Consider the following 22,562-nt stretch of genomic DNA (forward strand, 5'->3'; position numbering starts at 1 on the left):
AAAAAGTGCACTCGTAAATTGGGAGCCGTTGTCTGTTACTATCATAACTGGCAGTCCAAAAGTTGAAAATAAGTGACTTAAATTTCGAATGCACCAGTCTGAAGAAGTGTTTTTTGTATGTATAACCTCCAACCATTTTGTATGGGCGTCTATAATTATGAAGAAATAATTTCCATTTACGGGTCCACAAAAATCCAAATGTAAGCGATGCCAGGGAGCTGTAGGTTCTTCCCAAGGGTGATGGTTTAATTTAGATGGTTCATTTCTTTTCTGTTTGCATTTGTCACAGTTATTAACCAAGTTTTCAATATCATTATCCAAGTTTTTCCAATATACATAACTTCGCGCCATGGCCTTCATTTTCGACATGCCTAAATGCCCAATGTGTAGTTCCTTGAGAACTTCTTTCTGCAATGTGTTAGGTATTACAACTCGACTACCTCTAAAGATGCAACCTTTATGTAAACTTAAATCATTATTTCGGAAACCAACCTTTTCCAGATTTTCTCCATTTTCTAGTGCTGTTTACTATTGTAGCTAGTACAGGGTCTTTCTTTGTATGCTCTGCAAGTGTACATTGTGTGAGAGGAAGAATTGCTATTTGATTCATTTGGAATTTGGAATACAAGTCTTCATCATCTTGAGTTTGTTCAACTGGAAAACGAGACAAGAAATCTGCGTTACAGTGGTCTGAAGTTCTTCTATACTCAATTGTATAATCAAACCCAGCAAGGAAAAGTGAGTAGTTCAATAAACGAGTAGCTGACATTGCCGGTAAGCATTTTGATGGATGGAATATGGAAACAAGAGGTTTGTGGTCCGTCTGAAGAACAAACTTTCGTCCATAGCAATAAGCAAAGAATTTCTTTACCCCCCAGTAAATTGCTGTAGCTTCTTTGTCTATTTGACTGTACTGTTTTTCACTTTTTGATAAAGATCGGGAAGCAAAAGCTATGGGTTGTTCCGACCCATCAGGAAACTTATGGGAAATTACTGCTCCCAATCCATAAGGAGATGCGTCAGTTGAGAGTATTAGAGGAAGTTTTGGATTGTAGTGTGCTAGAGTGTTGTCATTGGCTATGTGCTTTTTAACATTGATAAAGCTGTTTTCACATTCTTGTGACCATTCAAATCGCTGTCCTTTCTGTAGTAACTTATTCAATGGATATAGCTTTTCGGCCAGTCTTGGTATGAATTTGTTGTAGTAATTGGCCATGCCAATGAAAGATCGTAGTTGATTCACATTTCTAGGTTTTTCTGCCTCGATAATTGCTTTGACCTTTTCTGAGTTTTTCTTCAGCCCGTTTTCATCAATTGTATGTCCCAAGTATGTTATTCTTTGTTGAAAGAATTTACATTTGTCAAAATTTAATTTCAAGTTATGCGCTCTAAGTTTTTCTAGGACAGTTTTTAATCTCTCTAGTGTACTCTTGTAATCTGTACCTTGAATGATTATATCATCGAAAAAGCATTTAACTCCATCAGTCCCTTGCAGTACCTTATCCATGAATCTTTGCCACAGTGCTGGTGCTACTTTCACTCCAAACATCAACCTGTTTACTTTATACAAACCTTTCTGAGTGCTTATTGTTTGTAGCAGAGCACTTTCAGAGTCCATTGGCATGTGTAAGTAAGCATTACTAACATCGAGTGTGCAGAAAAATTTACCTCCATTCATCTCCGCAAAGATGTCCTCAATTCTTTGTATTGGATACTTCTCATCACGGATAACTTTATTCAACGTAGTCTTGTAATCTGCACATATTCGTACCGAACCATTAGGTTTTACTACTGGCACAATTGGCGTACCCCATTCTGAGTTTTCAATCTTTGTAATAATACCAGCTTTTTCCAGTCGATCGAGTTCTTCTTCCACCTTTTGTTTAATAGCATAGGGCACTTGCCTCGGCTTCACAAATATTGGACCACAGTCTTCTTTTAGATTCAGGTGTCCTTTTTCATTTGGAATGCAACCAATTTCCTTACTGAATATATCTGAATAACTGTCAAGAACTTGTGTCAACTCAGATGAGTTTTAATTCAACATTCTAATATCACCAATTTCTAAATTGACTTCTCTTATCCAGTCTCTACCAAATATTGGTTCAACATCTTGGTCGATAATAAATAGTTTTCCGAAGTAAATCTTTTCTTTGTACTGAAACCTAACATATACTACGCCCTTAGTTTGTATGATTTCACCTGTATATGTGCGAAGCTGTACATGTGATTTGAACATTCTTTTATTGATATCTAATCTCTTATAGTCCTCAAATGAGATTGAAGATAGCGCTGCTCCTGTATCAAGTTCCATAGATAATGGTTTTCCTTCAATTTCTATTTTCATAATGAACTTATCACTGTTATTTACTTGAAGTTTATAAGAATCGTAGGTAGTATGATCTAACTGTTTTTCAATCTCTCTGTCCTCTAGTTGGTCAATTCGTTGTTTTCTTGGTCCTCCCATACATACCTTTGCAATATGCCCTACTTTGTTACATAAATTGCAAAATTCATTTCTAAACTTACATGTATTTGCTCTATGGTCTTTATGTCTAGAAGCCGTTCATGTAGTTTAGGTGAAAGTGCATGTAGTAAACTACAAAGCTTTGTTTTCTCTTCATTTACATCTTTAAGTACCAGAAAATTTTCAAATCTTTTAATGAAATTCCTAAAAGATTCCTCTTCGTCGTATGGAACAAAACTAATGTTTGATGTTGTGTTTGGTTCCTTGTTATGTGGATTTGCTGCTGTAGGCTCTGTATTATTGTGTCGTGTCTTTTCATTTCTCAATACTGCTTCTAAAACAATGTACATTTCTTCTGTCTCACTTCTGTACGAGGCTAGATCATCTTGTTCTTCATCTTCAGTGGCTAGTTCAATTTTGGTTTGTGCATCTTCAAATTGTTTCCAATACGATCTTAAACTGTCTAACCTCACCTCTATCTCTGCACTTGTCATTTTATCAGTTGCTTTATTTTCTATAATTAGTTTAAATGCTTTGGAAATTTGCCTTTTTGCAACTGATCTCAACTTCTTTATATTTCCTATTTCCGTCATCCTCGTCGCCATTTATTGTATAATAATTCGATTCAATTCAAAAGATAGGTTCATTATTTATTTCAATCCATTCTATTTACAAAATTGGTAAACATAAACAATCAATTAATGAACACATGTTTAAAACTATACATCAGAGTACATTCATGTTTTATCTCAATATCCCCTCAGAAATGATGGTATGGTGATGAATCAACAGAACATTATTTCGATAAGATAATGAATGAATGTATGACAACTTAACTAATTTACATAAACAGAACCTTTTTTTTTATCTAGAATAAAAACAAACATTGAAAACATAAATATAACCTGATAAAACATAACATGGGACGTTAACACAACAAAACATGATTAATAATATTATTATTATAAACAAACAGTGGTAAAGAACAGAAACAGTGGAAAACATAAAGTGGTTTTGTGTCTATATATTTGTGATGTGTGAGTGTGTGGGAATTAACCATTTCCTATTGTCTATCAGTCTATCACCACTGAACACACAGTCCTCTCATCTTTTATAAAAGTTTATCTTGAGCACTATAATTGTCTTTTAAACAATACGGTCATTTTCACTAAAAGATTGTTTATGCACTTGATTTTCAGAGAACAGGAAAGGGAATTAAACATTTTCGTTGTTCATGGGGGGAAAATACTTCTTGATTGAAGAAATGTGGTATGGACCGAATTCTTCTGGGTTTTCTAAACTACTAATGAAGTATGTCGATGATCCTAACACTCTGCTAATCTTGAATGGTCTTTCATACACTTCAAATAGTTTGGCAGTCTCGCCTTGCGCTAAATTTGAAAGAGGATGATTTCTTATGAGTACTAAATCGCCTGGATGAAAATAAGTTATATTTGATTTGTTATGATTGTTGGCTATTTTATTACGCTTTTCTTTTATTATATGACATAATATTCCTTCTGTACTAACTTTGTCAAACTTTAATATTTTCTGTGAATCATTTATATTTATTATTATTTGTTCTTGATTGAAATCCATAACAGTTTTCCATGAGCTTAACACGTCCATTCCGAATATAATAGGTCTTACTAAATTGGGTACAATCAACATTTGAATGTTCGTGATTTGATCATCTATGGTGATTGGCAACATTATTATTTTTGATATTTTCTTTGATTTATCATTTACAGCGGTTTTAATACTTGTACCAACAACTGGTAGTTGTTCATGACGGCCAATGTTTATTTGGTTCTCAGAGTACCAATTTTCAGACATACACGTTACGTTTGAACCTGTATCATTAAGAGCATTTACAGAAATATTATTAATTTTAATTTTGATTTCTGGATAATGAATTGGAATTTGTTTTAATGAGCATTGTTCATTAAGACTTGGTTCTTCTGTAAGTAGGAATTCTCGGTCACAATAGATATTACATATAGTTTGAGCGTCTTGGTCATTTGGTTTATAATTATTAATTTGCCTACTTAATCCGATTTTGTTAATATTTGGCACTGAAGATCTTTGTTCATTTAATTTAGATTCTGATGTTGATTGTAGGCAACTATTATCGACAGTGCCTAACAGTTTAAAGGCTCCTTATATTCGTTAGGAGTTGTTGGGGAAATATTTGGTTGATTTGGACTTCGTTCGATAGTCATGTGGCATATTTGTTTTTGTTCATGGGTAGGATATCGCCTTCCGTCATTTTGATTAACGTGGTAATTGGGTTTGGAACTTTGCTGGTTATTCGCTGGTGGTTGATAATTATTTGTCCTACGGTCGTAATATCTATTATAAGGGTGATCATTTGGTTGAGGTGCTGTTCGCTAGTATTGGTTCTTTGGAACATAGGCTCTATTATCGTAACGGTTTCGATTTGAATCTGATCCCCTCCATTCTTTCTTATGTGGATCATTATAATCTTCATTTCTTCGTGGTTGCTCGTTGAATTTGTTTTGCGGATTTTGATGTAAGTTTGAGATGTATGGTTTATGTTGATTTTTCTTCTGTTGATCTTTGATGTCTTCCCGTAAAAGTAAGGCTTCAAACCCTTGGATAGTAGTTATATTTTGTACTCGTCGTGCATTCTGGATTAGTTCTTCGAAATGTTCGCACAGGCAATCCACTATTTCTTCTTCATCAAGGGGTGGTGTCAATGATTGTAGTGTGAGGACACGTTCGACAAAATATTCAGATCGTGAAAGATTACCATTGTTACGATATTTTTCAGATTCCAGTCTTTGTCTGATTCCTCGTTGTGTGTCTTTATTCCAGTATTTGCTTTCGAACATGTTTTGGAAACATTCCCAATTACTTACGTCACGTTTCACTAGGTGAAACCAACGTGCAGCGTGATTTTCTAGGCTATTTTCAATAAGGTCAGTTAAAAATTCAACATCGTCATCGTTTGGATTCTTTTTAAGGAGACTTTTCTTGTAATATTTATATAATTTGGCAATGAACTCTTTAGGGTTATGTCCTCTACCATTGAATTTTGGTAATGTCATATCTGACACGATTCCGGAGTTTCCGTTACATGTAACATAGATATGTTGAGGGGACGATGTTACTTGTCCATGTTTAGTGATATTTTGTTTTATTTTAATAATCTCCTCACTTTGTTTTTGTAGATTCTGTTGGATAGCTGAAATTTCTTGACCTTGATTTTTAATAACGATCAGTGAATTTTGTATTTCATGGGCATTTTGTTTTGATTTTGCTGTTATAAGTTGTTCATGTTCCAACCTGAATTGGTTTATCTGTGAATGAATATCATATTTTTGTTTTTGTATTTCCAAATTCACTTTTTCAAGAGTTTGAGTATTATTTTGGATTATCATGGACTTCATTTCGGATTTTTGTTCTTCTAAGTCTTGGATTAAATTTTCACGTATTTTGGTATCACATTCATATATTTCTGCTTTAAAAATTTCTTTCATTGTAAGGATCTCTTTGGAATGTTGAATCTGAGTTATTTGTATCTGATCCATTTCCTTACGCATGTTTTCTTGGTTAGTTTTAACAGAGGTGATTTTTTATTCAAGGGAAATCTGGCACTGTTTAATTTCACGCTGATTTTCTGATTTTAAATTATCATTTTGTAATTTTATTTCTGACATTTCAGATTGTATTTCTAATTTTAATGTGTCGTGTTGTAAAATTATTAATGCATTATTCTGTTGAACCATTCGCATTAATTGAAGGATAGAATCATTCATATTTATTTCACTCGCAGCTGTTAGAGGCAGTGATGCGATGTCTGTGACTCCAGTCGTATGTTCATTCGATGTCAGTGTGGTGGCTTTCATAGTGACGTCACTCACATCAGCTGATTTGTCTGTCTGTTGTTGTGACGATTCATCTCCGCCGTTCTTCTTCTCCTCTATGTCAAGTCCTTCTGCTGTGTCCAGTTCTCGTTCCACCATTCCCTGTGTTCCCATTGGCTGGTGTGAATTCGATGCGGATGTCATGGCGGCGTTGTCTTGTGCGTCTGCTGTGTTGTCTGTTCTAGTTCTAGTAGTGACGCTTTGTGTATGAATGTGTTCTTGTAGATCGTGTCCTTCGTTGTGCTGTGTGTTCATGTCGTTTGATTGTATGTTGTTTACGGTGTTCACAAAATTATCTTGCTTATTAGCATTTGCTAATTCGCCACAATTATCGTCTGGGTCTGATTCACTGTCGGTATTGTAACGCAAATTATTTTCGGCTGCCTTCCACGATAACTTCGGCTTTGGTCGTAAATTGTACCTTTTGTCATCGTCACTCATATTGATTAAATAAATGATTATTCCCTGTGTTGTTGCATATACTTTTTATTTGTGTATTTGAAGGTTTGTTAGTTGTGTGTTAATTTGGTTACTAGGGCCTATCTTAAATTGTGTAGGTTAATCGTAGGTTAGGCCTAGATCAGAATTTTCAATAGCCCACTCGTTGGGACGCCATTTTGCAACCTACTCCTCTATATTAATGGATTTCAAAATATGAATTTACTTAAAATAGATAATAAAATTCCAATGAAGTTACAATAAAATATATTTAGGTTCCGTTCTATAAATAGCTATAACAACAATCTCATTGGGCCATGACAGTGAAATTATATTTTGGTCTAGGTTTTTGATGGGCTAGGCTAGATAACAATTTGAAGAGCAAATTATCTTAAATCTAGGGGTTGGTTCGTGCCGGGTATGACATTCTGATAGGCTAATTAATTAAATTTATACAGTACTAATATAGGCTAAATAATATGAGATAGGCTAATAATGAGAGTTAAAATTTAGGCTATAAGTTCTTAATTTGAAAGTCACTTGAATTTAGTCAATTCACAATGTGGTGGTTGGAAATTGATGATGAGTTTTTTTAAGTGTTAATTGAGGTTGATATTACCAATTTTGTTGAATAGTGATTTTCTTCTTTCTTTAGGTCTCTTTATATTCAATATTTATATGTATTCTGAATGTTAATTTTCAATTTTGGATATTTAAATCACTGGAGACTTGGCTCCCACATCCATCTCTCTCTACTTCCACCACAAGCACATTTTCTTCCTTTTCTTTTAGCTTTCCTTCCAACAATTACTTCACACCTGGACACTGGACAGTACAAAAGAAATATTTCCTACCTAGACACTATTTAATTTTAGAATGGTATTTTTGAATATAGTTTTTTCTTCTTCACTAATTTATATTTCATTAAATTTAAATATTCTTTTTGAAAATACAGTAATTAATAAATATTAAAAGTAATTTAGCTACAATTCACATATGAGTACATTCATGTTTTATCTCAAAAGAAAGCGTACTAACTCAGTACCCTGAAAGGATTTTTTATTTTATAAACTCTACATGTTTCAACCTTTAGGCCATTTACAAGAGTAACATATTTAACCTCACTTTAAACAAACAAAGCATATTGATTAATAAATACACATCATTTGGTGATCTTGACATATGATTTTTTTTTTCAAATTTAAAGGTAGGGTTGTGACCCATTATTTCAAACTAAAATTTTACACTGATTACAATGCCGCAATTAGTTTTTAAAAATCTTGATCCGTTCTAAAGTTATAAGGACTATTTATAACTTTATTTTTAGCTTATTTTAACATTGTGCATTTACAAACTAAGACCATAATCTCAAAATAGTGCTAGATAAAGATAAGTATACACCACCATTCATTGTCGACTTATTTTCACTTGGTTATGACGGATGTAATTTTTTCGGCCGCCTTAGGCCGGCCGCACACCTGATACAGCACGGCACGGCAAGGCGAGGCGAGACGTCTTTGCCTCGCCTTGCCGTGCCCGATGGAGATTTGAGATGCATACGGCACGGCACGGCAAGGCGACTTGATCAATTCACTTGTAGAGAGAGTATACACTCTTACAATACAAGAGGCAAATCCAATCTAGATATCCCTGCTCATAGATTGGCCAAAACAGATAACTGCCATAAAATAAATTGCATACGGTTTTTTAATAAATTAGGTCTGGCAGCAAAACAGGTTCCTTTTAATAGGTTTAAGTCTAAAATGTTTGAGTGGCTCATCCAAAATCCATTTTACTGTATAACAGAGTACTTAGTTTCTGATGTTAATATTAATTTTTAATTTAGAACCCACTGTATTTTATAGCTTTAGTTTTTATTTCTATTGTTGACTATGTCTATTCCTTGTAAAAGGTCAATGACAATAAAGATCTTGATTCTTGATTCTTGATTCTTGATTCTTGAGTACCCACATGGTCGATCCCATGGTTTCAGTAAAGTGAGATACTGTGTGTTATGAGGTTGTTTGTACATTTTGTGACACTTTGTACTACACATTTTGTGAGAATGGATGCAGAAGGCGAAGAAGGGGCTGTTGCCATCGCTGCTATATGGCACCATTGACTGTTGTGTTTATATAGTCAATGATGGTACCTAATGAATGTAATGGATGATCTCCCTAACAGAGAATCGTTGGTGCATCCCATCAACCAAAAAAGGACTTGAAACCATTCATTGCAGAACTAAGAGCAGATCCGGAAAAATTCATAATTACTAATCGTTGGAAGTGCACACTGATTTTGACAGGGGCTGTCACTGCGCTGAACGTGGTGTCGATCCTCGCGCATGCGCACATCGTTTTGCCTCAAGCCTTTTGCCCGAAAGACGAAAATTGAAAAGGCAGAACAAAGCGCCGTACGGCGCTGTTTTGCCTTGTCTTGCCATGCCCGATGATGTGTGCGGCACCCCCATTTGAAATAATAGAAATCTAGTCGCATAAGGCGCCTTAAGGCAAAACGTCGCGCCGTGCCGTGCCGTGCCGCATCAGGTGTGCGCCCGGCCATATTGGATCCGCCATTTTGAAATGTGACAAATTAATTTGAATATGAAGGTGGTGTTGTGACCCATTATTTTGAACTACTTTTTTATGCTGAACTTAATGTCGCAATCGGGTTTTCATTTGCATATTTGGTTTTTGAATTACAGTTGAACCTCGTTTGTACGAACCTCGATAAAACAAATTCCTCGATAAGACGATTTTTTTAAATCCCCTTGACACTTTCAAATAGGTCAATGATAAAAACACCTCTATACAATGTAGTAATTAAGTTAAAAACCTCCATAAGACAAATTTGTTTGTGACATGGGCTAGGACTGATTAACCTCTATAAAACGAATATTCTTAGGACAAAACCTCTACAAGACGAACGTGACCTCTATAAAACGAATTTATCATAATCTTAACCTCCATAGTACGTAGTTTTCAAAACAAACAGAAGCTTGTCTCAACATGAAACCCCCATACATTCCTCCTCCTTCCTTAGTCATTGTTTGGAGAAACCTTGGAGCGAGGAGAAACCTCTATAAGAAGAATAACAGCAGCATTAAACCTCGATAAAACGACCCTCTTTGTTAAGAATACCTCTATAGTACGAATTTTTCCCGCACCCCTTGAAATTCGTCTTATAGAGGTTCAACTGTATTGAAATTTTAAATAAGATAATAATTTTAATATTTCATCAAGAAAGCTTGATAACCAAAAACGGATTGCGGCATTGAGTTCAGCATAAAACAGTAGTTGAAAATTATGGGTCACAACCCCACCTTCATATTTAAATTAATTGATCACATTTCAAAATGGCGGCTCCAAGATGGCGACCGAAAAAATTACATCCTTCATAACCAAGTGAAAATAGGTTGACAATGAATGGTGGTGTATACTTATCTTTATCTAGCACTATTTTGAGATTATAGTCTTAGTTTGTAAATGCACAATGTTAAAATGGGCTAAAAATAAAGTTATAAAAAGTCCTTGTAACTTTAGAACGGATCAAGATTTTTTTTAACTAATTGGGGCATTGTAATCAGCGTAAAATTCTGGTTTGGAATAATGGGTCACAACCCTACCTTTACATTTGAAAAAAAACTTTGTATCCAATATGGCGGATCCAAGATGGCGGCCAAAAACGTATACCCAGTCAAAATGAAGTACTTACTACTCTACAATGATCTGACGTGGTCCGGAGTTGATATCTTAAGAAATGTAGAAAAAAGTAGGGGGGGAACTCATTTAAAACTCACCCTGTATAAATAGATACGAGTGGGTTTATATAAAGGGAGCCAAAATTATTCCTCTCAGAAGTCCGGCAAAAAACACCTTGCGGTCATTTGGTTGGAGCTTTGACTATTAATACAACTTCTGTATCCAATAGTCAATGGTTTTGGAGTCTACTTCCATTAGCATAGTATGAATAAAATAGTCACTAATTACCTAATAAAAAATAATGAGGTAGGTACATTTTGCAGTACAGTAGACCCCCTCTTAACCGACCTCGTATTAACCGATAATCGGATTATCCGCCTTCGATCGTAAAATAATACAGTTTGTTTTAACCGACCTTGCTTTGATAGCAGTTCGGCTTAACCGCCGCTTTCTAGGAATCTCAGCATTTCCGCTCCCACACTGGGCGATGAGAACTGAACCATACGCTTATCTCCACAGGATATGACCAAGAATAAGTTATTTTGTATTGTTCATTAAAAAATATAGCTTAGCCTATTGTCAGTTTGTCATCATCATTCATAGCGTGAGCACATCTGATCTGATTTGTTATCTGCGCGGCAAATTTATAACATCGTAAAGTGCGTTACGATTTTGAGAACTGATTATCTTATCGCTGGAGTAAACAAACAACGCAACTTGTAGGGAGGGCAGGGAAGGGGGGTTAACAACTCCAAGGTCAAGATAGTTTTTGTGCCTCGAGCCTCCAGTGAGAGGCTATAAATAAACATCCTGTCTTGTAACAAAATGGTTGCTTGTATCTTTAATTTTGACAAAAGGTTCTGTACTGTATTACGATGGATTTTGAAAGCACCAATTAATACATTATAGAACAGTACTAAAGTTATTAAAATAGGAATTTTTATTGACTCTTGCCTAGTAGGCCTATTATAATATATTCCACTGAAAGTAGACCTATTTGACTTAACCGTGTTTTGTGTTTATTTGTGACTTTTCTGTCAATACGAAAAAGGAGATAAGAGAAGTTTACTTTATAAATAATGCAAGTATGACTTCAAAATAATATTGTATAATTCCAAATGAATTAGCACTTCGTTATGTTATGATTTTAGGGATTGCCCGTTTTAACCGACCTTTTGAGTTATCCGACCAAGGTCCGGTCCCATTAGGGTCGGTTAAGAGGGGGTCTACTGTATATCATACAGTCTGAATATACAGTGTTATAGTTAGCCTATATTTTTTAAACCTACAATGACAAAGACATGAATTTTTTATTTACAAAGTTTGGTAACACACATTGATTTAATATTGTTTCCATTATGGTGGGGTTTATCTATAATAATATTAGATGTTTTACATTAGGCCTAAATAAATTAAGAAATTAATAAACTTAGCAGTAAATATAGTATAATGTTGGGATCATGCATGATTAAACATTGGAACGGGTTATTACTATATTGTAAGTTTAATCCTATAGTATTAAATTACATCCCAAGGGTTTGACAAAAAAGCTAATAAAATAAATAATAGCCTGATTTAAAAAAAAAAAACATCTGAATTATTATATTTTATAAGCTCTATCTAAAAAGTATAATAAATTGTGATTCATGTTAAATAAAAAGGCACAATGTAATAAAAGCACGCTTCAGATGACTGTTGCAGCTACTCATCCTCTACTATAATGGATGTGACCAGGGTTGCCAGTCAAGCCATTAGATCTACCACCTGTCCTCTTAGCCAGAACGAAACATTTATGGATTGACAGGAAAATTCGGGTGTTGGTCTAAACGGCAAACTTAAATATTATAACGTTGGTAATCCTGATTAAATAGTTAAATAAATAAACAGTGCTTTTTACTGTTGCTTATGATTCTTATAATTTATTTTTGTAATTTTCCTTTCAATTTTTGCTGGTATAAAATCTCTTACAAAAACCAAAATCCCACGAAAAAAACATGCCCCCCTTCTGGGCACCCCTGCTGTACAGTGTACAGTATTGCAGAGGTAGTCTTTTGTTTACAATTTATTTCTAGTTATATCAGTAATTTAAAATATAAAATAAATATTGGTGGTTCTAAATAGAATAATTCATCACTAGGGCCCAAAGTGACTCTTTTTGGCCCGAGGTCAAGTTTTACGATTGAGGCAAAGCCTAGGTCGGAAAATGAGCGAGGGTTAATAAGTCACTTTTTGCCCATGTGGTGAACTATATTTTTCGTCATATAGCATGATTTAACAAACAAAGCCAGAAAAAGAAATAATTGTTATGTAAAGATAACCTCTAAAAACGACTTCCAGCTTGTTTTCAATTGTGGTAATGCAAATAAGCAGCTGTTTAGTAAGTGATTCAATAATTTTGTCTATCACGATTGTGTTACAGTACATTATACCATCGATATGTTGAGCAATCGACAACAATATTCTAAAACCTTACCTAATAAATAAATCGACAAATAATTTTGATCGATATGATCGCCACAATCGAAATTTACAACTGTTTACAACAGCTGATTTTTACTCCCTAGAGACTAAAAATTAATTTTACTCCTTAGAGAGTTAAAATGCTACTTTTAGGCCCGGTTCACACTAGCGACTTTCCTAGCTGACTAGGCTGTGACTAGGTAAGCCCGACTGGGTAGCGGACCACAGGATACACCGGTTCACACGACCGACATGTCCACGGACTAGATGAAAATATCAATATCAAAACCACTCGGATCCATCACTGGTGCACAATAAGATCAAAGGGACGAATGCGAGCTGCAGAGCGACTACCCGATCGCTCGTGTGAACGCTCCCATAAGGCTACGAGTACTGCTACGCCGTTAGACTGGGTGACTGGGTAGCTGCCACGAGTGACTGGGAAGCGGGGGCCGACTATGTTTTGGGACACCAAGCTCGAACGCAGCTAGCTAGTCGTCGCCCTACACTCGTATGAATGGCTCCATTTGATCCTGTGGTACGCTACCCAGTCGGGCTTACCTAGTCACAGCTTAGTCGGCTAGGTATGTCACTCTTGTGAACCGGACCTTTAGACCCGCAACGCATTAATTAAAAATGGCTCTTTTTGCTGCAGTAGAGCTCTTTTTGCTGCCTGGGGGTAAATTCCGGGGGTAAAAATCTGGGGGTAAAAGTCCGGGGGTAAAATTCCGGGGGTAAAATTCTGGGGGTAAAAATCCGGGCCGTACACTCTAGGTTTTTATAATTAGATGTCTTCTGATTTAATTCACAACCGTGAAAATATATGTTTAATTCCGCGTTTAATCCATCGAACTGATGCCGGGAAACTCAAAAGTTTGCGGCCAGAATTTTACCCCCTGGTTTGTGACGTCACGTTTGCCCAGGGGGATAAAAATCCACTACCCCCTGAATTATAGTAGACCTATCATCGGTTTTGTTTTCAAGACTCGTAGGTTAGATTTTTTAAATTGAGTGTTGTACATTACACATTCTTAATACAGTAGAACCTCTTTAATCCGAACCCCTGTAATCCGAACCCCTGTAATCCGAACGTCCACTAATCCGAACGCCTCATTGCTGTACTCTATATACAGAACAGTAGTTCTTTATTGTACACTGTATTTATTGATATACACACCGTAATTATTTCTATTGTAATGTACAGTACTGTTTATTCCCTGTGTTTACTACTGTATTAAATAAGCACTGTATTTTACTTTATAAAGCATTTTTCACTTTTCCCTAGCTATTGTTATATAAAAACAACAATATGTTCTGTAATCCGAACTATTCACTAGTCCGAACTACCCCCGGTCCCAATTAGTTTGGATTAAAGAGGTTTTACTGTAATATGTTTGAAATGGCATTTCAAAGGTTATATCTAAGATTACAAAATCGAACCTATTTGCAGGTTCTCGTTAGAAGATGGCTGAAAGACTATGAATCTATGTATGGCTTCAGGCTGTTGGGCATTGTTACATCATTGCATATGGCTGCAGTAGCTACCCATGTTGTTTGGAGATGGCTAACCTCTCACAAATCAGCTCATTCGTCAGATAAAGATCTCACTACATCATATGCCCCTGGTAGTAAATGCCCGCTTTGTTTAGAAAACAGGAAAGGTGTAAGTGCCACACCATGCGGACATTTGTTTTGTTGGCACTGCATACTCGAGTGGCTACAGACACAAAATCAGTGTCCGATTTGCAGAGAAACTATAGAACCTTCAAGAATAATTCCACTTATGAATTATTTGTACCAACTCTGAACTACTTATTATTTTTATGTAATTTGTATACTGTATAATGTTGTAATGTTGAACATTCCTTTGTTAATACAGTACTGTCTGTATATATAGTATGTTATTTGTTTTTATAACTAGCATTAAAATGTGTTTTTTACACTACTTGTTTTATCATGCACACCAAAATGCTTATTTAAGTTTTATTTTTTATTATAGCTATTTAGAAAAGGGTTAACATTTTTTTAGAAATTTCCAAAACATGCTCATGCATGTGCCAGTTCCATACTGCCATATGACATGCCATTGCCGTACAGTTTGTATCAGCTAACAATAAATTGATAATGTTGTGTTTTCTTTAGTAAATTTCCCATATAGGGAATAAGCTATTGCCTTAGTACTCATGGTACCTGGATCCATGACCGATTTACTTTTTTGTTTTGAGGTCCCTAGAGGCCACAAACACCATCCAGATCCATATATATGATTCATATATATGTATTATAGAATGTATTTGAAGTTTGAAAATGGACTTATGTCCAAAACATGTCACTTCTATTAAAAATATAATATTCAGGGTGCTCAGTTGTACTTATTTACTACAATAATTTAGTATATACAGGGTGTTTTTTTTAAACTTGCATCTTTATGTAAAAATCGCAATAGATAGAAATATGCAGTCTGCGGGAATCATCTATTGACGTAGGGGGCCCAAATGTTTTGAATTAACGTTACATTCACATTCCCCCCCTTTCCCCCAACTTATTTTTTTTTAATAGTAAGGTACCCCTTGTGATATATCAAATGAAAGAGCATGAAAAAATAAAATGTATAGTGAAAAAAATGTTAAAATTAGCTCATAAATTTGTGAGATATTCCCCCCCTCCCCGGAACTTATTTTTTTTAAGGTATTTGTGAGATAATCCCCCCCACAAGGTACCCCTTGTGACATATGATGTCACAATCATGTGACATATGATTATCTCACAAATTCATGAGCCGATTTTCAATTTTTTTTAACCAAACATTTTCTTTTTTCATGCTCTTTCATTTGATATGTCACAAAGGGTACCTTGCTGTTTAAAAAAATTTAGTTGCGGACAGGGGGGGAGAGGGGGGAATGTAAATGTAACGTTGAATCCAAAACAATTGGGCCCCCCACCTCAATAGATGATTCCCGCAAACTGCATATTTCTATCTATTGCGGTTTTTACATAAATAAAGATGCAAGTTTAAAAAAAAACACCCTGTATATATTATTTATTTATATATATATTTTTTATTTAGGTTTTCACGTTATAGGGCTGCTGATATATTAAATTATAGTAGTAACTAAAGTAGGTACAACTGAGCACCCTGAATATTATATTTTCAGTAGGTAGAAGTTACATGTTTTGGACATAAGTCCATTCTGAAACTTCTAATAATATTAAATACTTAACTGTAAATATTTAAAGTTAAGTATTTGATGTTATTTTAAGTTTGAAAATGGACTTATGTCGGAAACATGTAACTTCTACTTAAAATAAAATATTCAGGGTGCTCAGTTGTACTTTATTTACTACTATAATTTAATTTATTTATATACCAGCAACAGAGCCCGTTGTGGTTAAATACAACGGTCTCTAGTAAAATAATGGTTGTGAAATCCATACACCACAATATTAATGCTACAGATTAAGCACATAACATTAGAATTGCATACTCAACATAAGGAACTCACTTTAAACACAAATGCAAATTGTTAACAACAACATTTAATCAAACAAAAATAAATTAGATAACAATAAGCTGTTAAATTAATAGCACATGTTTCATATGTTTCGATTATGCATACTGGTAAACCAATTATTGCCATCTGTAAAATTATTGGTTCTTCTTTTCCGAGTCGGGATAAACTTCTACCCGACCGATTTTCATAATTTTGGTCTTAAAATGAAGCTATGCAAGCACATATTTGTCATCAAGCATCGTTATTAATTTATCTATTGCATTACTCAACGAAAAAATATAAATTTCTTTATTTTTTATTTTTACTTCAATTAAAGATGTAGGCCTATTCCAGCAGATCTAATTTAAACTACATTAGGGTAGAAGGGGGGAATTGGGTATTAGGGGTAATTGGGTATGAACTTTTTTGAATTTTTTTTTAAATACATGCCTTTTATTAGAAAGAATTAAAAAATCTGTAGTGATAGCTAGTTATGTTTTATAAACCTCAAATTTATTTTAGGTTGTTATCTTGAAATTGAAACGAGTTAAAAAATAGTTTGTTCACCCCTTACGTTTTTCAATTTTTAAAGTGCCTATCAAACTTGGCCCGAGTAACCTTGGAAACACTATAAAAATTTCAGTTACTGCAAAATATTTACTTTTATCTCATAAGAGCAAAGTATACATACTAATAGTAATTTTCTGAAGTTTAGGAATTTTTAAATTGACTTTTAAGTGTATTTTTTAGGGGTTGAAAATGTTAGTACCCAATTGCCCCCTCATGGGAAAATGGGTACTAGATTTTTTTTGCCTGATAACAATAAATCTGTTTTTTTTTAGTTAGAATATGCTTTTAGGGGGTAGTTAAGAATTGCTTTAGGTTGGTATGACTTCTGTGCATTGAATATTAAAGAAATTATGGCTTAGTACCCAATTGCCCCGTCACATCGGCTTAGAGGCAGAAGACCATAAAACTTTTTCAAAGTTTTGTCTTCTTATAACTTTTTTTTGTAATAAGTTAGAATAATCTAACTTGTTTTATGTTTAAGTATGTCTAAGAAGCTACAATTAATACAATTTTTACAACCCTAGGTTATAAGGATTTATTACAAAGAAATATCTTTGAAAAACTGTAAAGTTTTCAAAAATTAACTTTAACGCTCTATAAAATTGTCAAAAATAATGATAAGAGACTAAAACTTGTCTTAAAATGCTTATTTGTGTTTTCTCAATAACACCCATTTTCCCAGAATTTTTAATAGGTCATTTTAATGTATAATAGGTGTAGTACCCAATTCCCCCCTTTGGGGTAATTGGGTATGAAATATATATATATATATTTTTAATAGAACAAAACCACTTGCAGGTCTGAAAATAAGTGAAAAGATGTCTATTGGAAGCCTTTAAATGAAGGCGTAAAAGTTGTAAAGTGATTCAATTTGTTTTAGCATACAAAGTACATTTTACAAAACCTAGTACCCAATTCCCCCCTTCTACACTATCCTATATGTTTTGGTCTAAAAACCTTTAGTGAAATACCAGCTTTCATTTGATCTATTGATTATTAAGATTCCGATCTTAATGAACCTACCTAAAGCACACTGCTGAATCACGAATCAACAATAATTATAATTGTTTTAGTACTTATCTGCAATAAATGGTATGTAACTCAAATTTTATTTTAAGTTATTTTATATGTCTTGGTCTTAAAATACTTCAAAGGCTTTCACTAGAGATATTGATAATTTCAATCATTAAAGTTAAAGATATACTGTATCGCTCAATCAGAAAACATAAATTTAATTATATCTTGGATATGGAATTTATTTTTAGATATATTTACTCAATTCTAATTACGTTATTTTATTACTTTTGCCCTAAGAACCTTCAGTGAAATGCCAGCTTCCATTTGAATTATTGATTATTAAGATCGTACGTACCTAAAGCACACTGCTAAATCACGAACCCAAATTTTAAAAAAATGGAGTAATTTATCATCGATTTATAGTCAAACGGTCTCGCTTGCACCCTCAACAGCAACTGTCAGGCTTTGACAGGTTTCACCTCTAAATCTTGAAGAATCCACACTTTCATAATTATTTGCAAATCTACACAAATTAGGCTTTCCAATGACCTATTAATTAATTGAGGGCAAACGAAGCTCTTATACGTCGACTTTTATGCATTTCGTAATACGCAAACTCCTCCTAAACGGCTGAATCAATCGTTTTCAAATTTTGCATGGTGATAAAGACCATATCGGTGAGTGCCAACATCTATATGGCGTTAAAAAAGTCTCTCAGGAATCCGCCCCACTGGGTCTCAAAGTTTCAATGTAATCCTTATGGAAGCAGTATTTGACACATAAAGACATATGATCAGCTGTTGACTTTTGAATGCAGTAAATACATAAATAGCTGATAGCATTATTCCACAGATATCCTATACTATAATACGAGCAAAGTTTGCTTGTATATATGTATGTATGTATGTATGCTTGCACCAAGATCTCGAAAACGGCTCCGACGATTTTCTTCAAATACTGTATATAGTTTATTTCTGGCCTAAAAACGAGTTGACTGCAATTAGAACTGGCAACAAAAATCTAATTAGGCAGAAAAATGAAACTGAAAATCACATTTTTTTAACATTAGTCTTATGGGTAGATAGGTAACCATGTTGGCTGAATTAAATAACAAGGAAAAAGTAAACAAAAGACTTGTAATTTGTCTATCCACAGTATACTAGCAAAACAAAATACAGTACAAAAGGAAAAACATCAGTTGTTACTATTGAGCAAAGATTATGCTGAAGATTACTCGATTCTATAGTCAAGGGTAGCAGTGTGGAGTGTGGGATCTGTTTATGACGATTAGATTACGGTATCTGCAATCCTTAAATGCTATTAAAAGGGAAGAAAACAGGTCCACGACATAGGACGTGGTGAAGGAAGTAGTAAAGGCGAGCAGTCTGGAGTGTGGGAACTGTTTATAATGATTAAATTAAGGTATCTGCAATCCTAAAATGTAACGGGAAGGGTGGAAAACAGGTCCATGACGTAGGAAATGGGAAGGAAGTTGTAAGGCTAGCAGTGCAGAGTGTGGGAACCGTCTGTGGCATTTATGTATCTGCAATTCTAAAATAGTATTTAAGGAAGGAGGGCAAACAGGTCTACGACATAGGGAGTGGTGGAGGAAGTAGTAAGGGTGAGCAGTCCGGAGTGTGGGAATTGTTAATAACGATTAGATCAAGTTATCTACAATCCTAAAATGCTATGGGAAGGGGGGGAATCAGGTCCGCGACGTAAGAAGTGGTGAAGGAAGTTGTAAAGGCGAGCAGTCTAAAGTGTGGAAACTGTTTATGACGATTAGATTAAGGAATCTGCAATCCCAAAATCCTATGGGAAGGGATGGAAAGAGGTCCACGACGTAGGAAGTGGTGAAGGAAGTAGTAAAGGCGAGCAGTCTGGAGTGTGAAAACTGTTTATGGCGATTAGATTAAGGAATCTGCAATCCTAAAATGCTATGGGAAGGGAGGGAAACAGGTCCACGACGTAGGAAGTGGTGAAGGAAGTAGTAAAGGTGAGCAGTCCGGAGTGTGGGAACTGTTAATAACGATTAGATCAAGTTATCTACAATCCTAAAATGCAATGGGAAGGGAGGGAATCAGGTCCACGACGTAGGAAGTGGTGAAGGAAGTAGTAAAGGCGAGCAGTCTGGAGTGTGGAAACTGTTTATGATGATTAGATTAAGGAATCTGCAATCCTAAAATCCTATGGGAAGGGATGGATAGAGGTCTGCGACATAGGAAGTGGTGAAGGAAGTAGTAAAGGTGAGCAGTCTGGAGTGTGGGAAATGTTTATGACGATTAGATTAAGGTATCTACAATGGTAAAATGCTATGGGAATGGAGGGAAACAGGTCTGCGACGTAGGAAGAGGTGAAGGAAGTAGTAAAGGCAAGCAGCCCGGAGTATTGGACTGTTAATGACGATTAGATTAGGGTATCTGCAATCCTAAAATGCCGTTGGAAGGGAGAGAAACAGGTCCGCGACGTAGGAAGTGGTGAAGGAAGTAGTAAAGGTGAGCAGTCTGGAGTCTGTAACTGTTTATAGGAATTAAATTAAGGTATCTACAATCCTAAAATGCTACGAGAAGGGAGGAAAACAGGTCCATGACGTAGGAAATGGTGTTGGAAGTAGTAATGCTAGCAGTGCAGAGTGTGGGAACTGTCTGTGGAATTTATGTATCTGCAATTCTAAAATGGTTTAGGGAAGGAGGGCAAACAGGTCCACGACGTAGGGAGTGGTGAAGTAAGAAGTGAAGGTGAGCAGTGTGGAGATTGGGAGTGGATTAATGTATCTGCAATACTTTTAAGAGTAAACTAACAATTTTCCCCGAGCAAAGCTCGGTCCCCAGGTACTTAGAACATAAACGGTGGTATGGATCATAAATATAATCAAATGACGACACTAGCTTGAGGTCCGTGACGTAGGAAGTGGTGAAGGAAGTAGTAAAGGTGAGCTGTCTGGAGCGTGGAAACTGTTTAAGACGATAAGATTTAGGTAGGTATCTGCATTCCTAAAACTCTATGGGAAGGGAGGAAAACGGGTCCGTGACGTAGGAAGTAGTCAAGGCGAGCTGCCCGGAGTGTGGGAGCTGTTTATAACGATTCGATTAAGGTATCTGCATTCCTAAAATTCTATGGGAAGGGAAGGAAACAGGTCCGCGAAGTAGGAAGTGGTGAAGGAAATAGTCAAGGCGAGCTGTCCGGAGTGTGGAAACTGTTTATGACTATTAGATTAAGGTATCTAAAATCCTAAAATGCTATGGGACGGGAGGAAAACAGGTCCGCGATGTTTGAAGTGGTGAAGGAAGTAGTCAAGGCGAGCTGTCCGGAGTGTGGGAACTGTTTATGATCAATAGATTAAGGTATTTGCATTCCAATAATGCTAAGAGAAGGGAGGTAAACAGGCCCGTGACGTAGGAAGTAATGAAGAAAGCAGTAAAGAAAAGTTTTTCGGAGTGTGGGAACTGTTTATGACGATTAGATTAAGGTATCTGCAATCCTAAAATGCTATGGAAAGGGAGGGAAACAGGTCCGTGACGTAGGAAGTGGCGAAGGAAGTAGTAAAGGCGAGATGTCCGGAGTGTGGGATCGGTTTATGACCAATAGATTAAGGTATTTGCATTCCAATAATGGTAAGAGAAGGGAGGTAAACAGGTCCGTGACGTAGGAAGTAATGAAGGAAGCAGTAAAGAAAAGTTTTTCGGAGTGTGGGAACTGTTTATGACGATTAGATTAAGGTATTTGCAATCCAATAATGCTAAGGGAAGTGAGGTAAACAGGTCCGTGACGTAGGAAGAGATGAAGGAAGTAGTAAAGGCGAGTTTTTCGGAGTGTGGGAACTGTTTACGACGATTAGATTATGGTATCTTGGTATCTACAATCTTAAAATTCTATGGGAAGAGAGGGAAACAGATCTGCGACGTAAGAAGAGGTGAAGGAAGTAGTAAGGTGAGCAATGTGGAGTTTGGGAACTGGAAACCGTTTGTAGCAGTTAGATTAATGTATCTGCAATGCTGAAATGCTATGAGAAGGGATGGAAGCATGCCCACGACATAGAAAATGGTGAAAGAAGTAGTAAAGGCTAGCAGTGCGGAGTGTGGGCAATGGTTGTGGCAATTAGATTAACGTATCTAAAATACTAAAATGCTATGGAAAGTGATGAAAAATAGGTCCACGATGTAGGAAGTAGTAAAAGTATGAACATATTGTGAGAACCATCTGTGGCAGTTAGATTAATGTATCTAATACTTCAATGCTATTTTAAGGGAAGGAAACAGGTCTATGACGTAGGAAATGGTGAAGGAAGTAGTAAGGCTTGCAGTGCAGAGTGTGGGAACTGTCTTTGGCAATTACATTAATGTATCTGCAATCCTAAAATGCTATGGGAAGAGAGGGAAACAGGTCCACGACGTAGGGGGTGGTGAAGGAAGTAGTAAAGGTGGGCAGTGTTGAGTGTGGGAATGGATTAATGTATTTGCAATGCTGAAATGCTATGGGAAGAGACTGTAGACTGCAGGTTATAATGATATGAAGCACGAATCGTTAC

General features: G+C 35.6%; 1 protein-coding gene across 9 annotated transcripts in view; it reads left to right on the forward strand.

The window, feature by feature from the left end:
* LOC128983673 (peroxisome biogenesis factor 10) overlaps positions 1-14,905 on the forward strand; it is a 60,516-nt gene extending 45,611 nt beyond the window's left edge. For 6 of the 9 annotated variants that reach the window (XM_054403066.1, XM_054403065.1, XM_054403067.1 and 3 more), the window contains exon 5: positions 14,407-14,899. In XM_054403066.1, the coding sequence (XP_054259041.1) occupies positions 14,407-14,763 (357 nt within the window). In that variant the 3' untranslated portion in view covers positions 14,764-14,899. Of the gene's footprint in view, positions 1-14,406 lie in introns of all 9 variants that reach the window. The other 3 variants (XM_054403068.1, XM_054403061.1, XM_054403069.1) reach the window with 3 other exon arrangements.
* Positions 14,906-22,562: the final 7,657 nt, after the last annotated feature.

Source organism: Macrosteles quadrilineatus, unplaced genomic scaffold (assembly GCF_028750875.1).
Source record: "Macrosteles quadrilineatus isolate MER2022 unplaced genomic scaffold, UCM_ALF_1.0 Scaffold_1__1_contigs__length_201487025, whole genome shotgun sequence".
Classification (NCBI taxonomy): domain Eukaryota; kingdom Metazoa; phylum Arthropoda; class Insecta; order Hemiptera; family Cicadellidae; genus Macrosteles; species Macrosteles quadrilineatus.